General features: G+C 34.6%; 3 protein-coding genes across 3 annotated transcripts; all 3 read right to left on the reverse strand.

Annotated features, from left to right (window-relative positions):
* Positions 1–468: 468 nt before the first annotated feature.
* LOC140056564 (E3 ubiquitin-protein ligase TRIM71-like) lies at positions 469–3,553 on the reverse strand. Its single transcript, XM_072101977.1, has one exon. It carries the CDS (start codon positions 3,367–3,369, stop codon positions 919–921), a length of 2,451 nt encoding a protein of 816 aa, XP_071958078.1. The 5' UTR covers positions 3,370–3,553; the 3' UTR covers positions 469–918.
* A 1,303-nt stretch (positions 3,554–4,856) lies between these two features.
* LOC140056452 (ganglioside-induced differentiation-associated protein 1-like) lies at positions 4,857–9,158 on the reverse strand. Its single transcript, XM_072101820.1, has 5 exons — positions 9,044–9,158; positions 8,518–8,710; positions 7,665–7,829; positions 6,903–7,106; positions 4,857–6,369 (listed from the first exon to the last, which is right to left on the reverse strand). The coding sequence occupies exons 1-5, from the start codon at positions 9,095–9,097 to the stop codon at positions 6,026–6,028; spliced, it is 960 nt and encodes a 319-aa protein (XP_071957921.1). The 5' UTR covers positions 9,098–9,158; the 3' UTR covers positions 4,857–6,025.
* Positions 9,159–12,002: 2,844 nt separating this feature from the next.
* Positions 12,003–15,703, reverse strand: LOC140056672 (ganglioside-induced differentiation-associated protein 1-like). The gene is made up of 5 exons (XM_072102120.1): positions 15,275–15,703; positions 14,787–14,979; positions 14,296–14,472; positions 13,639–13,842; positions 12,003–13,075 (listed from the first exon to the last, which is right to left on the reverse strand). The coding sequence occupies exons 1-5, from the start codon at positions 15,347–15,349 to the stop codon at positions 12,744–12,746; spliced, it is 981 nt and encodes a 326-aa protein (XP_071958221.1). The 5' UTR covers positions 15,350–15,703; the 3' UTR covers positions 12,003–12,743.
* Positions 15,704–15,920: the final 217 nt, after the last annotated feature.

Below are 15,920 nucleotides of genomic sequence, written 5' to 3' on the forward strand. Positions count from 1 at the left end.
CTATTATGCATAATTTCCACTATTTTGAATGAGGCATTGTGGGATATACATTTTTCTATACTACTGTATTTAATTAAATAATAAATTTAGTTGCATAAAACAGAACACAATTACTATATCATCTTATTTGATTACTGTACGAATTTGGATAAATCATTTGTCGGAGTAAAGTCTTCCACTTTATTACAGAATTTTACTGGTCTTCTGATATTAAAGATATTAAAAAATGAAGGTGTGTCACTTAGCACCTAAATATAGGAAATGGTTATTTTTTATAGAGGTAATGTAGTTAATATCAAAACACTAAAAACAAAAACATGGGACACTTAAATACCTCTGTAAAACAGAGGCTCTTAGTCTAATTTACTACTTTTAAAATAAAAAATATTAATATTAAGCTATTATTTTATTTTACAAGATTTATTATATTCTTGATTAAATCACTAATTTACAAGAAAACAGCCAAAATTCACATCACATAAAATCTGCAGCAATTAGAAAAAAAAAATTGTTTGATATAATAATCATTCGAGTGACGTTTGTACACAACAACAGACCCTGAGATACGACATGCGATCAGCCTATGCATTTCACTACAAATCACGAAATACCTGAGGTAGATTTTTTTTTAGAATAAAATACGCAATAATCAATTTTAGTAACTCTGTTGCATTTTTTTTTAACATTTTAACTTGGCAACATTTTATTTGTATTTGGCATTAACATGAATTCTACACACCATCAACAGAAGCTGACAACGCCAATTTAAATGCTTGTAGCATCGACATATACAACAACAACATTAATAATTAACATACACAAATTTTAGCGTGTTGTAGAGAAATGCATATTAAGTTAGACGCATGTTTTCATTATTTACACATACTGCCTAAATCTACTAAGATTTTTTTACCCGTATTAAAAAATTTGCACACGATTATTTCCAAAGTCCACAACAATAATATAGCCATCTGGAGAGACACATATCCCTGAGGGTCGATCGAGTTCACCGAGACCGGAACCTGGAGATCCAAATCTGCACAAGAACGTACCGTTGGGTTGAAACACTTGAATACGATGATTACGAGAATCTGCCACGATGATGTTGCCCTCTTGATCCACACAAACACCTTGAGGACGGAGGAACTGGCCGATGTTGCTTCCTTCCGAGCCGAGAAAACGAGCAGACTGAAAATCTGGAAAATCAGGATTTATCACGAGCAAACGATGATTATTGAAGTCGGTTACAATAATTTGACCTTCAGGGTTAAACGCCACACCACGAGGAGAATCAAAATGTTTCCATAGAGCACCATCGAATCCGTACTTATTAATAAATGTCCCGTCGTTATTGAAAATTTGAATACGGTGGTTGCGGGTGTCGGACACCAGGATTTTTCCGTCACGGTTACAAGCAGTGTCCCATGGGTAGTTAAACTGTCCATTTTTGCTTCCTTTCTCTCCAAATTTAAACAAAAACTGTCCTTCGAAAGTGAATACTTGAATTCGATGGTTATCTTTATCGGCAACAATAATCTTCTCTTCAGGATCAATGGCTACTCCAGCTGGTCTATCAAATTGACCGTTTCTTGATCCAGCCGTACCGAATTTTCGCAAAAACGTACCATCTGGATTGAAAATCTGAATACGGTTGTTGCTACGATCAGCAATAATCAGATATCCATCTTTGTTTGTTGTGATTCCCCACGGCCGGCAGAGTTCACCATCCCCTTCACCTTCACAGCCAAATTCTTTTTGGACCACGCCAATATTTTGATAACTGCGACCCATTCTCACATTAACGGTGAAAGGACTCTCACGAATATGTCTCCCTCTTATTGTAACAGACACACTATGTGGCCCTTCTGTTTGCAGCCGGTAACTTATTAGATAAGTTCCATTTTCACGATCTAGAACATCTGTGGGGTATATTCCTCCGTCGGGGCCTTGTAGAACCACAACAACCGGTTCACCGCCTGTGAACGAGGCTTCGCTGTTATGATCTCTGGCGTGAACGAGAAATGTGCTGAGTTTACCAAGTAACGCTCGTTTTAAGCCATCACCGGTAGCAATGCAATTTGGAGCGTAAGCACTGCTGCTGACAAACCCTAGGGAGGATATAGCAGTCTGCAAGGCTCCATCTGGTGGTGTAAACAAGATTGTATCATCCTCGTGAGGCTCAAGTAGATTTCGTAGACCTCTCATCGTTTGCATTTGCTTCACCATTCGATCTTTAGCTTTCAGGATTGCAATGTCATTTCCACTTTGCATAGCGCCCTCAACTGATTTGATAGAATCCAATATTTTATCCAACCCTTGGCGTAATTCTTCACCTTGAAAATTCAATGCTTTTTCTTTAACTTTTCGAATTTTATCAACTTTTAGTAACAAATCTCGTTGCCGTTCTTCCAATGCTGTCATGTGTCTCTTAATAGTGGTTTTTACTTCGTTAACGATCATTTGCGAATGCATCTCAACTCTGTCCGCCATACTTTGTGCCGAGTTAATACTGTCCTCCAAAGTCCTGATGCTGTTGTTTGCTTCCATTAGTAACCGTTGCGTTATCACTTTGCTGTTTTGCACCGCGTCTTGAAGATACACACAATTGTGACCTCTGTGTTCTTGCATAGTGCATTCCCGGCATATTGCCATCGAGCAGGTATCACAATAAAGACGGACAACTTCATTTGTGTGGACGTCGCAATAACTAACAGTTTTGTCAAAATTCGGCTGATGGATGATGGAATTATAATTTGGCGAGTGTACGGGGCTTTGGTTTTGTTGGCCGTGATCGTTAAAATAATCATCTAAACGACAAATATTGTGATCTTTTGTCATTCGTACCCGTCGGTGAGCGTGCACGCATCGATCGCAAAGCTGTTCTTGGCATTGCCGACAAATGCAAGTTGCGAGCTGTTTATCCTCGCAGGATTTACAAAGATGGAAATCATTTATATCCTTATCATCTTCTTGTCCAACAACACCTAGAATATTATTGAGTATGAGATTTGATGTTAAAGAATTAAGTCCCAGTTCACCCAAAGGTGTTTCATGAGAACACAGTGGACATTGGATTCTATCTGGTTCCCCTAGCCTTTGTGTTAAACAATGTTTGCAAAACGTATGCATACACGGCAAAACCCTCACATCATACACGTTGTGGAACTGTTCTAGGCAAATACAACACATCTGCTCTCCTCCCAGCATACGATCCTTCGACGACCCACCAAAAGCGGCCATTATTTGGCGATTGGGATTTAAACATGAGTGTGTCTTTCCTACATCAAAAGTATCTTTCTGTATAAATGCTGGTATCCACTCACTTTCGACTTGCTTGCTTGTTTCAGAGCCTGTTGAGGTGCAAAACATGTCTTAAACCAGGCCACCGTACTCACCCCTTTTCTTGCATTGAAAGCACTTCTGCCAGTAAAAAATTCGTACAAATGAAAGTGAAGATTGGCGCAGTCGTAGTTTGCGTTTTGGTAGACTCTTATCCAGTTAGTCCCATAGAAACAACTAAATCAAAAACAGCATTCAGTCACTCGAAAATAAAGCGATGTGCCAATTTACATTTAATTTACATGTGCAATGTTCATTTCATTGAAATTATATAGATTCGTTATTGCAAATTGATAAGACGCTGATGTTTTAATAATGTAATCACCTAAAACGGCTGACACGCGTCCAAAGCCTTACGTAACCAGGTCACAGCCGTCTCTGGTTTTAGGCGGTCAATGACCTTTGAAAAGTCCTATTAGAATATTTTAACTATAACAAAGATTGGTAGGATTCTTTAAAACAGAAAAAAAATAAGGTAAAATGGTGAATTAGCAATACGTTGGTTGCTATATAATTTAATACACGCCTTTCCGGTACAGCACCTACCGACACGCGCGCGAGGGATACGGTTACGCATACGCGGTACGCGCTTCCGATTACAGAAAAAGGTAAAGTTTCATCAAATCATGATGGCGCCCTACACAATTTTATTTATAAATACATCCATCAATTTTACTTTGTTTTGCTTTTTTTCGCGTGCATGTTTGTTTTCTGGGTCATTGACTTTTAAATGTCACTTAATGAACTTGGCTACGCAACATAAACTGTTAGGGGCGCGCCCAGAGAGTCAACTTTAAACGTGCGAGTACGCAGGAGACACCATTTATTGTTGTTTGTCACACTGCCAAATTAAGCAAGTGTGTGGCGACGAAAATGTGTTACATTTTTTTTTTGTAGCTGACATTATCGCTGCTGTTGAACCGTTGAAAAGTTTAGAAGGGTGAGATATCTTTCCCAAAGATAACGTTTTTCTTTTAGAGGGAACGTCGTCCTAAGTAACGCCTACGCACTTACAGATAATTGATACGGCATTTTTTATATGCGTTGTTCAAGGGGATTAGAACAAAGTCCGTTAGGCACATAATCAATTTATTTACAGGAGAAAAAAACCCCTCAAATCCTTATTTTGTTTACATCAATGTTTCAAAGGCGAACGTAAAAAAAACTTTATTTATTTGATATTTATTATTTGGGTTTCATGATATTTTGGATTTGTTTGCTTAATTTTTACTACACATTATTATTCTGTCCGATCGTATTGAGACAATATACAATTGTTTCAGGTATTGAAGGTGTGATAAATACTTTTTTAATTAAAAGTTTGCACAAAAATAGAGGGCGGCAAACAGAAAATTTGAGCGCCCAGTTTTTAGCACGTTATAAATCTGTCTGAAAAAACTGTGTATTATTATTGGGATTCTAGGCCTTTGTAGAATATTCAACTGATATATAACATTTTATGTAAACATGAAAATAAAAAAACACATACTACACAAAACCGATTATTAATATGTTCTATTTAATTATCAAACCCAATATTTAACAAAATATAATCATGTTTTAAAACTATATATCAATCACAACAATGAATTCTTTGATTAGTCAACAATTAAAAAATAAATCGGATTAAAAACAGTTGTTTTCAATGTGAACACAATTTGGTAAAATTGAATGCAAAACTGAAGATTAATAACTTAACTACCTCTTCATAGTCCTGATATCTCTTACTGAGGCATGATGGGAAACTGAAAGCCATACTAATTTATTATCTTACCCTATTGTATATAATATATTTGAATATAAAATCATATAATATTTCTGTACAATTATATAAAATGTTCTTGAGTATTGAAAGACTGTAATGAAAGGTCGATGTGATGTGACTGTAATACACTACACTGTCATTTGGTACATTTCATTTTCCTAAAAAGAAATTTATTATCTAGCGCATTTATATTTGTAATGCAAGTTTAGCTACCAAGTTTGTTACAAAATTAAAGTTGGTCTTTAAAATAAATCAAAGTTTACGTCTTACTGTTGCTTAAAATATGTAAAAAATGTCTTTCAAAAAGATATAGTTATCTTGATTTTTAAAATTATTATATTTGCAATATTGAGGTAGCTTAAAGATCTTAAACCATTGCTGTGAAATTAGCATATTGGCACATCACTGAATTATAGTCACAATTACAATGTTATTACAAAAATTAGACATTGAAGGTTTAAAATTAGACAAACTACACACTAATGAATAAGCAGCTTATATAGATAGGTAGCTGGACTTAGCTTAACACAGAATCAAGGTGTCTCCATTATATGCTGCACACTGTAAGACAGTACTGTTATTCCATAATTGGCATTGAACATCCACAGTAAATGGGATTTGTATACAGGCCAATGTTAATGACAGAGCACAATAAAATTAGTAATTTTTTCAAAGAAAAATGTAACGGTACCAGCTAAAAAATGTAAATTAACAAATCAACATACAGAATTGATACCTAAGAAATTATATAAAATAAGAGATACTAAAAAAACATTCATAAAATTGTTATAATTTAGACATTTGGTGGGTTTTTGGAATCTGCTTTGAGACATGTTTGAACATTTATTCCAAATTAGTACTGAATGCATAAAATAGCTTTCCTTAAAATTTCATTTCAACAATTGGTTGGTAAATTTAAGATTAAAATTTTATCATTTTTAATTTGTCGCTGTATTTAAATGCAGCGAATATGGCTAGTCCTACCACACCCATACCCACAATACTTGGGAAAGACCGTTTCAATCTGTATACCATATTAGGATATACCCACATCCAGAATAGAGAGCCAGAGTAACTGCACGCCCTGTGGAATGAACGCCTTTTCTGAACCCTCTCGTAGTATGCCTCTAAATTTGGTCGTTTGCCCCCGGTGAAGAATCTTTGACCTAAACCAAGGAAAGCAATACGGTGAAGAAGAGTAGCCAAGTATATATCAGCGATAGTAAAATTCTCAGAACACAACCAAGGACCTTCTTCTGGTGACCCTGTATGGAAAGAAATTTTCAAATAAAGTTTTATTAATATATTTATTGGCATAAAGAAACTATGAACCACCAAGTGATATACTGAAAATTAAATAAGTTATAAATCTAATGAGAGTGTGAAGACAAGGAATAAGCCACCCAAGAATATATCCGAGATGACACATTTGCTAGTGTGGACACACTTCAGGACAACCAGTGCAAGTTTGACTATACTATGTCTTTACTGTAGTCAGCATTTAAGTTATATAAACTACTGTTTACATTGAAATGTTAATTGCCATTGCATAAATAGGTACTCTGAAAGAGTATACAAATAATTGTACCCTTAAATAAATAGCTACTTGTACTGGTAGGGTATAGGGTCATCATAAAGTATCAGGAAAAGTCTATTTCTTTCTATTATGTAACATTAGATATTATAAATATATAAAACAGTTTAAAATAATTAATAAATTCTTTTCTTTGAGGTTTAAGTTACCTTCCTTATTATAATTAAGTATAATACTTCAATTCAGTATTATTCCAATACATACCTTGGCCTTTGACCTTACTAAGTTCCTCTTCAATTTCTGTTAAGACCTCATCACAGCGTTGTAGACAATTCATACAATATTTAAGGTCAAGTATTTTGTTTACCAAGGCTTGAGTTCTGGCAATCTTTCCCTCGTACATCCCACGTAGATCAGGTAATTTAGCAGCATAATTCTGCATTACTTTTTGTGGTTTATCAAACTTGGCTGTAAATAGCAAAAACATATTTTCAATAATTACATTATTATAGTGTTGTCAAATAAACTAACAATGGTTCAAATGCTTACTATTACAGGGATTTTGGTTCAAATCTTAGTCATACACTGTACAACAGGATTTCTTCTTGTCCAATACAGTGGCCTCACCTAAGATTTAGTTTATTTTAATTTTTACAATTTTATTTCACCTTTATCCTAGAGAAAAACCACATTAAGCCACCAGTAAGTAACATGCTTGAATACATACAAATACATAATTTAAACAAGCATAACATCTACAAAAAAAATCAGTAATTTTGTCACAATTTGACCTTTGACATTTAAACCTTCTGACGGAAACATACTTGAGTGAATCTTTAGGAAGGATGCTTTGGTTTCCATCCTGTAACCCAAGTCATGTGATTACTGTTGTATATGTTGAAATACTAATAACATTAATTAACTTAAAGAATGGAAATCACTCACAAGTAATCCAGAGTATATATATATTCAATAATTAATTTAAAACCATCTAAAAACTTAATAATAATAATTTATTTTATTTACCACGAACTTGAGCTGGATTAAAAAACCTTTTCTTGGTAGATTCAATTTCTGGATGTAACATTGTTCCAAATGTAATATATTCAATTTCCACAGACTTCAATAAAGATTTAAAATGTTTCACTTTGGCACCATCATCGGTTGATGGGTCAGGGGTCAAACTAGGTGCTAAATGAATGAGAAAGAAAGAAAATGTTATAAATGTCATTGTGCTGATGATATATCAATCATCATTACTGCAGGGGAACATGTTCAGCCAAAAACAATTATTCTACACAAAACTAACATATTGCTACGCATTCATAAAATGTGTCAAATTCACAAAAAACAAAACTGCAAAAAAACAAAATGACCTCAGTTTTTGCTAATCAAACTTTTTAAATGAAAATATTGATTGCATAATATCTTTATTTTGAAATTACAAATAAATAAAAATAGTGAATTAAAAATATCAAGTATGAACTACTAATGAATGATAACAGAACAATACTATGGCCGTTTTCCAAAAACAAGAAAATAGGTGTTGTGTTTTAAACAGTTATTTACAGGTGTTGTGTTTAAAACAGGTTTAAGTGTGCTTGTTGTGTATTTAAAATATGAAATGAAAATAAAATATCTTTATGTATTGTGAGTTTGATAAGTTAGAAAGGATCTTATTGTTTAAATTTAATATGGATTTTTTTCCAGCAACAAACTAAGGTGTTGTGTTTAAAACAGTTTTAAGTGTTCTGCTTTTGTATTTATAATATGAAACACCAATCAAATTTCTTCATTCATGTACAGTATTGTGTAAGTTTGATAATAGAGTTGGATAAGATCATATATTGTTTAAATTTACATTGCGAAGTACAAATACCTTGTGGGGTTATTTGATCCAAGTAATTTAATATGGCTTCAGAGTCTATGATGAGACGCTTATTGTGCTGGACGATTGGGACCTCTCCATGTGGGTTTAGCCTGATGAACCATGGTTCAACTTGCTCTCCTAGTTGAATATTCACCAGTTTTTTTCGATATGGTACTCTCTTCTCCTCAAATCCAAGTCTGGCCTATACAAAAAGTATAGAAAAAATGGTTTATTTTTTAAACAAATAATTGATTCTGTTTGTGAAATGTTACATAAGTCCAGGCCTACTACACCGGGTCCAAGGAAGATAAATAGTATGAAGAAAGAACTGTAATTAATAGGGTCAAGCTAGGGAGTTGTTTTTTAAACTCCCTCTGGACCACTTCCCAACCACTGCATAATGCCATAATACGGCTCACGGACGTGGTGGAGTCGACGGAAATCAACTTGTTGTGTTGGCCTTATTAGGCCTAGATAAATTGAACTTAGTTAGTCTTCGAAATTTGTAGTTTAAAATAATAAATTATGCACTTACTCGTTGTGAATAAAATGAGGATTCTGCATGGTATAATAAAGGTGAAGAATACATATTAATTAAAAGGGAAAGAACTTTTATTAGCAGAAAAATTTGGTAAAATTCGCCGCTCTCTCGCCCTGCTAGTAGAAATTCAACATCGAAAAGACACGCCTACTTTTCTAACATCGTCACGCTGTAATTTTTGCTAATGAATATTCAACAATATTTCACTAAGCCAAAGTTTACTGTTTTAGCGCGCTTTTGTTTCTTTTTTTTTATTTCCACCTCCCAAAATATATACCTCTCCACCATTATTATAAATAATATAAACATAATGTCCAAATAACATAATCGCTCTGACTGCACGAGATGACTAGGTATAGGACCTACAGGTTGATTTGACATCAACAATAATTGCACGCGTGCGTGTCAATATTGTGCGTGTGTGTAAACAGCAATTCAACCTTTACAAAGATGACAGATGTGCGTCAGAGCGTCCCTAATGCAATTCTAACATAACGTCAAGTATTAGGCTTAATATATCCCGCAAAATTTGACCAAATCATGTTATTAAAAAAATTGGACAGTCATAGCCCAAGGTGATTTTAATAAAAACTGTATGACCGTGCCAAATGCTAGATAGGTCACTAGCCAAAAAGGCCTAATAAGCGTTTCAGATTAAAAAAGACAATGTGTTCGTGCCTTCGTTTTTATTACTATATATATTAGACACCATGCATTGTGCGTTTGTCTGGATTGGATCGGATACGCGCAAAAACGAAACAGTGGGAATTGTCGTTAGTCCGATTTTAAAGCTACGTTCACACTAAGCCAGGATTCGAATCAAATCAAAATTAATTTCTTTTCAAATCCAAGAAAGTCGAAGCTTGTGTGTGAAGCTCAAATATTATAATGCACGACTTACGTTTTGACTATCGTTTTGTGGGATAGTAAAAATAATGATAATTTTGCTTCAAATGCTTGGTTCCCACAGAGACGTAACACAAACGACGTAAGGCAACGTAAGGGATTTGGCCAATCACAAGCGATGGATTTATTCGACTGTCCCTTGTCATTGGTCAACTCGTTTGCGTTGCGTCTCTTACGTCCTTGCGTTAGTGGGAACTAAGCTCCAGTAGAATATTATAATTATATTTTTAAAAATCGCATAAATATAGGTCTGTGAAATTGGTTCAAATGCAACACTAGCTGTCTGTTGTCAATCAACACTACACAATAATGATATATCGTTGAATGATTTCATTTACATTTTGACGTTTAGCTCAAGGCTATTATTTTGGAAGATATTGCAAATTTAGGTTTTTTTATTGTGTTTTATGGGATTTTAAAAACCAGAATGAGTAAACGATTTCAATCAACGTCACCCACAAACTAATACGGGTTATTCGAATCTTCAACAACATGGTAGGACCATTGGACGTTACAGGACGCGCCGGCAATATTTTGGAATTAATAACTTCTACTTATTTTTTTCTCCACAAGATTTCTAAAGACAAAAAACACAAAACACTTAAATAATAATTGTTATAAGCAAGCAAAAAAACGATGCAAATAATACAAAAAACCCCAAATGGACACGCATCATTAGATTGCAATGGAATTAATAACTAACAATTTGGTGTCAATCAAGGAATTACGAAAATCGGAAAAACTTTCGAAAAAATCCGTCAAAGCAGTAGCAGCTGATAGATATAAACTACGTAAAAAGTTTATTAAATGTTGTCATTACTTTAAATTTGCACTTATTATTTGGAACTATAATTGAAGAAAATGAAGAAATTGGCTAAAATAAAATACACGAGATTGTAAGAAAAATGGAAATGATTTTGACAAGATAAAATGACATAATTCTAAAGGGAAATAACTCATTATAAAGAACACGAAAATAGGTTGCCTTCGCTAGGGAAAATATTAAAAAACATGTCGTCTGTCAAATTCAACTAATGTTTACAACATTTGAGGGCACATTTTAAAATATCCTGGACGTCCTATTTGTATATATTCGGCATCATTAATGAATTAACATAGATATCTGAAAATTAATCTTTTTTTTACCAGTTAGTTTGGTTTCCAATCTAGAATGACGTACGCGCAACGCATGTATTAACGTGACCAATAACAAGCGACCGTTCAGCAGGACGATGATCGGCGTCGCTTGTTAAGCCCGGCGCACACTAGAGCTTCCGCCGGCTGAGCCAACTGGCACGAGTAACACTTTGCTCACAGTGTGCGCCGGGCCGGGGAATTCGTGAGGAATCGGCTACGCATGCCGCTGAGGAAAATATCTATCATGTTTAATATTTTTTGGCACGCGTGCCATTTTCCGCAAGTCTGCGCCGAACGTAAGCAGATAGCTCACTAAAAAATTCCACTGCGAATGACATGTTCTAATTTATTATATGTCAGGTCAGCGCGTGCCGTATAGCGTATTAAGTAACTATCCAATCAGCAAATCGCGTACTGAAGGCGTTTAGTGTGCGTCCGATAGAACGCGATCACAATTTGCGGCAAATTTTTTAGTGAGCCAAGTGTTACTCGTGCCAGTTGGTGGCTCAGCCGAAAGCTCTAGTGTGCGCCGGGCTTTACGTGTAGTAGTAGTTACGTCCTTAAGCGTGGTTCCCACTAGCAACGCAACAAGTAGACGCAACGCAAGCGAGTTGACCAATCACAAGCGACTGTTCGAATAATCCATCGCTTGTTGGTAAACTCGCTTACGTTGCGTCGCTAGTGGGAACCAAGCTTTACCTACAGAGGTTCCCCTAGCGACGTAGACGCAACGCAAGCGAGTTGACCAATCACAAGCGACTGTTCGAATAATCCATCGCTTGTTGATTGGTGGTAAACTCGCTTACGTTGCGTCGCTAGTGGGAACCAAGCTTTACCTACAGAGGTTCCCCTAGCGGCGTAGACGCAACGCAAGCGAGTTGACCAATAAGAAATCACTAACGTTGCGTCTCTGGTGGGAACCTAGCATTATATTTTATAGAATGGCACCTTCATATTGTATTATATAAAGTTCTTTTAACAGTCATTGGTATTACTTTATTACGATTACTTTGGGTCAAAATCCCAAATTTTCCAGCCGAATTTAGGAGGCCTACAGTCTTGTTATTTATCATAAACAAAATCTTTCGTAATATTACTTGGACGAAACGAGTAATTTGACCAATCACAAGCAACAGTTTGGATGACCCATCATGATTGGTGAGATTACTTGCATGCGGCGCGCTTACATTGCGTCGTGTCTAATGGGAAGCTTAGTAATTAATAATGGATACATCAGAATCCATATTAATTTCAGTTTTAATTAAAATAAATATATTAATGTTATCTTTATTTAATATAATAATACCTAATATAATAATGACTAAAAATTACCATTACAAAGTAACAGTTCCTTAAAGAAAAAAAAATTAACAAACTCAAATAAATAATAGGTTTATCTAATAGTCTTTAGCTGGATTTCATGATTAACTACAATTATTGTACAAGCCCTGCTATTGCTATTATACAATACCATACCCATGCTTAAAATATATACTTTAAAATATTATGAATCAATAATATATATGCTAATAATCATATTTTATTTAATTAATTTTATTTTATTTTTGCACACATCTATTTTGGTTAAAGTTTGTCTTCCGATCCAGAATTTATTCAGGGAAATAAGCAAAGAAATTGCATTAGTTTATGATTACCTACGATGTTTATAATACATAAAGAAGGCGGCCCCTAAAACACCTATAATTGAAACATATGGAGCTGTTCTCTTGATTTTATACTTAAGAATCGGGATAGCCAACGCCCACAGTGCTCTGTTGGAATACAAACAAGTTTTACGAAAAGAAGGTCGTTGTAAAACTCGCTGATAATACGCTTCTATATGCGGCCGCGTTCCCCTTCTGAAGAATTTCTCGTCAAGTCCAATTGAAACTAAACGATGAAGAATTGTCGATAAAAATATATCAGCAATTGTGAATGTTTGTGAGCATAGCCATGGTAACTCCTCTGATGACGGTGCTGATTCTATAAAAAGTTGAAATGAGAAAATATCAATCATTATTGTGACACATTTGAACTTTATGTGAAAGTTAGTGAGCTTCAATCAGCCACACTTCTAAAAGGAACTTTAAAACCAAAGTGTTTACCAATTTCATTTCACACAATATTCTGTAGTTCTATTACATTACTCTAGTTGTTAACAATTATTTTCTGTTTACAGTTAGTAATTATGGGAACAAGGGTTAAACAGTTCCTTTCCCAAGTATACTAAGCAGCCTAATATCTTCTTGTAATAGAGGCTAACTTAAACCACACATTTGTACATCCTTCCTAAAGACCTTACTTACTCTCCTGGGTAAGTAAGCCAAATGTAGGACATTAAATATCTGAGCTAGCTTAATAGAAACGACATGACGCTAATTAATTACACTTTTTTGTAATAGAAAACCGGAAAAAATTAAAAAGTGTTGAATTAAATGTCCTAGCTTTTGCATTAAAATATTTAGAACTTAGGGTTTGGTGGGGGAGGGAGGGTGGTTGTGTTTAGAGGAGGGGGAGGGGTGGATTATAATCTGACTATGACTTACCGTTAAACTCTTGAATAACCTGAACAAGTTGCGCTTCAATTTCATCAAAAACTTCTTGGCAATGTTTAATTTCAGCTAGCAGAACATCAAGTTGAATACCACCTTTCTTGTCATATGTCAGAATCTTAGCATCGTATGCAAACTTTAAGTCTGGATATATTCTGGAGTACCACTTCATAATACGGATACCTTTCGACAGTTTTACTATAATTTATAAACAAAAGAAAATGAATGAAACCTGAAAATGAATGAAAGGTTGGTACATATTATTAACATTTTGTGAGTACATAATTACAGCCTTGATAAAAAAAATGGTAAAATAAATGGTAAAAAAAAAATTAAAATTTTTTTTTTCAAAAATGGTGAATGGTCAAGTTTTGTGTACATTTTTAAATTAATAACAAATAAATTTAAATTAATAAAAAATAAATTCAAATTAATAAAAAATAAATGTCATTGGTAGACTGTCCAGTTGGGTGACTAGGCTTCACATCCTGGGATTAAACAAAAATTAGAAGAGATCTTTAGATATGCAACAATCTAGGATTGACTTAATATAATGAGTCACCCAGTAGAATAGGACTCTTTGGATTTAACAGGATTTGAACCAAATGCCTTGGGATTGGTAAGCAATCACTCAACTACAACGTCACTTACATTTTACAAAATGTCCTAACCATGCATTAAAATCATTCACTTTCACTGCTCCTATTTCTTGCGCATGATGTTTACTTCCAAGCATCAAGATACCAATATTGACAGACTTAAGTAGGTTCTTAAATCGGTGAACTTTGGCACCTTCTTTGCTTGACATGTCAGGGGTTAATCTTGCTCCTAATATAAGCAAAAAAACGAATTTCTATAAATTAAAATAAATATCTAAAATAATTTTTCTTCTAAATTGCTTTTAAAAATTAATTAGAGCTTTTTTTTTTTTCCAAATATAAAAATATTTTTTTATGACAAGTTTTTAAAATGTGTAATACATTGCTAAAGTAGGATGATGTCAATTTAAATTTATACTGCAAAGGGGACAGAGGAATTACATTACTTTACTTTTTTTAACATAAAAAAGGGGTTGTAATGCAACGCGGACAATTAGGAAATAAACAATCTTGTGACGGTGTTGATACTGAGAGTCAACTAACCCTCTGGTGCAATCTGGTCCAGATAATCTAAGATAGCCTCCGAATCTATTATAATTCGTTTGTCGTGCTCGACAACCGGTACCTCTCCTTTTGGGTTGATGCGCATGAACCATGGCAACAGGTTTTCACCAGCTTTGTGAGTCACATGATATCGACGGTGTTTTACACCTTTTTCTGCAAAACCAAGCCTTGCCTGAAAAGAGAAAGAGATTCAACTATGTAATTAATGTAATCAGTTATTAAATGCACCATGTGACCTTGTGATTGAACTTCAGCTGAATAAATGAAAAATGGAGCAGTTCTATGGTAAAGTTCTATAGGCCACAGAGTTGATAAGATTTAGATTAATCAATTTTGAATCCTTACATCACTCTCATAAATAACTAATGTCTATAGCTTGCGAGTAGCTGGCAGGCTGTATAATGATTTTAGATCTAACTATCTACTGTAAAGACATAGGCTGGCTACTACAACACAGTACTACTTACCCTCTGTGAATAAAATGAGCTTTCGGCATGGTATAACAAAGGTAGCGACATTTTACTTGAAAATTCTTCCAACATCAAAGTAACATAATTTTATAATGTCCAACTCAATATACAACAAAACAAACTCTGGTTTTGTGGACCACCGTGTATCACAGTGGACAGTGTTGTGTGTATCACACTGGACACTGTTGTGTGTATGCAGCAGCAGCAGTAATGACCGGTTTGTTGTTGAGAACTGGTGTAGGTCAAAGTTCATGAGCCCTGGGGATTTAGCTTGCACAGCGTGTTGAGAGATAGAAATTTACAAAAACACGACAAACTGAATGGAATGTCATGTTTTATAGACGCCATGTTCAGTATGCATTGACCAGTGCACGAATGATATTACTTGATAAGTTACTTTCTTTTAAGCCACGTATTCGGGCACGTATTACTCATACAGCAGCCCCACCAGACTAAGCCTATTTTCCTTTTACAAATTACATAGTCAGTTTCCGAACCATGTTCGTGTGACCACTGCATAACATTTATCTGGAACGCGACAGGAGCTATAAATAAAAGTTATGGAATATTAAATGATGGTGACCCTGGGTGCACTTTTAAATTGGTTTGACCATGCACGTTTTCAGGAAATTGAAATAGATAA

Source organism: Antedon mediterranea, chromosome 8 (assembly GCF_964355755.1).
Source record: "Antedon mediterranea chromosome 8, ecAntMedi1.1, whole genome shotgun sequence".
In the NCBI taxonomy this organism is placed as follows: Eukaryota; Metazoa; Echinodermata; class Crinoidea; order Comatulida; family Antedonidae; genus Antedon; species Antedon mediterranea.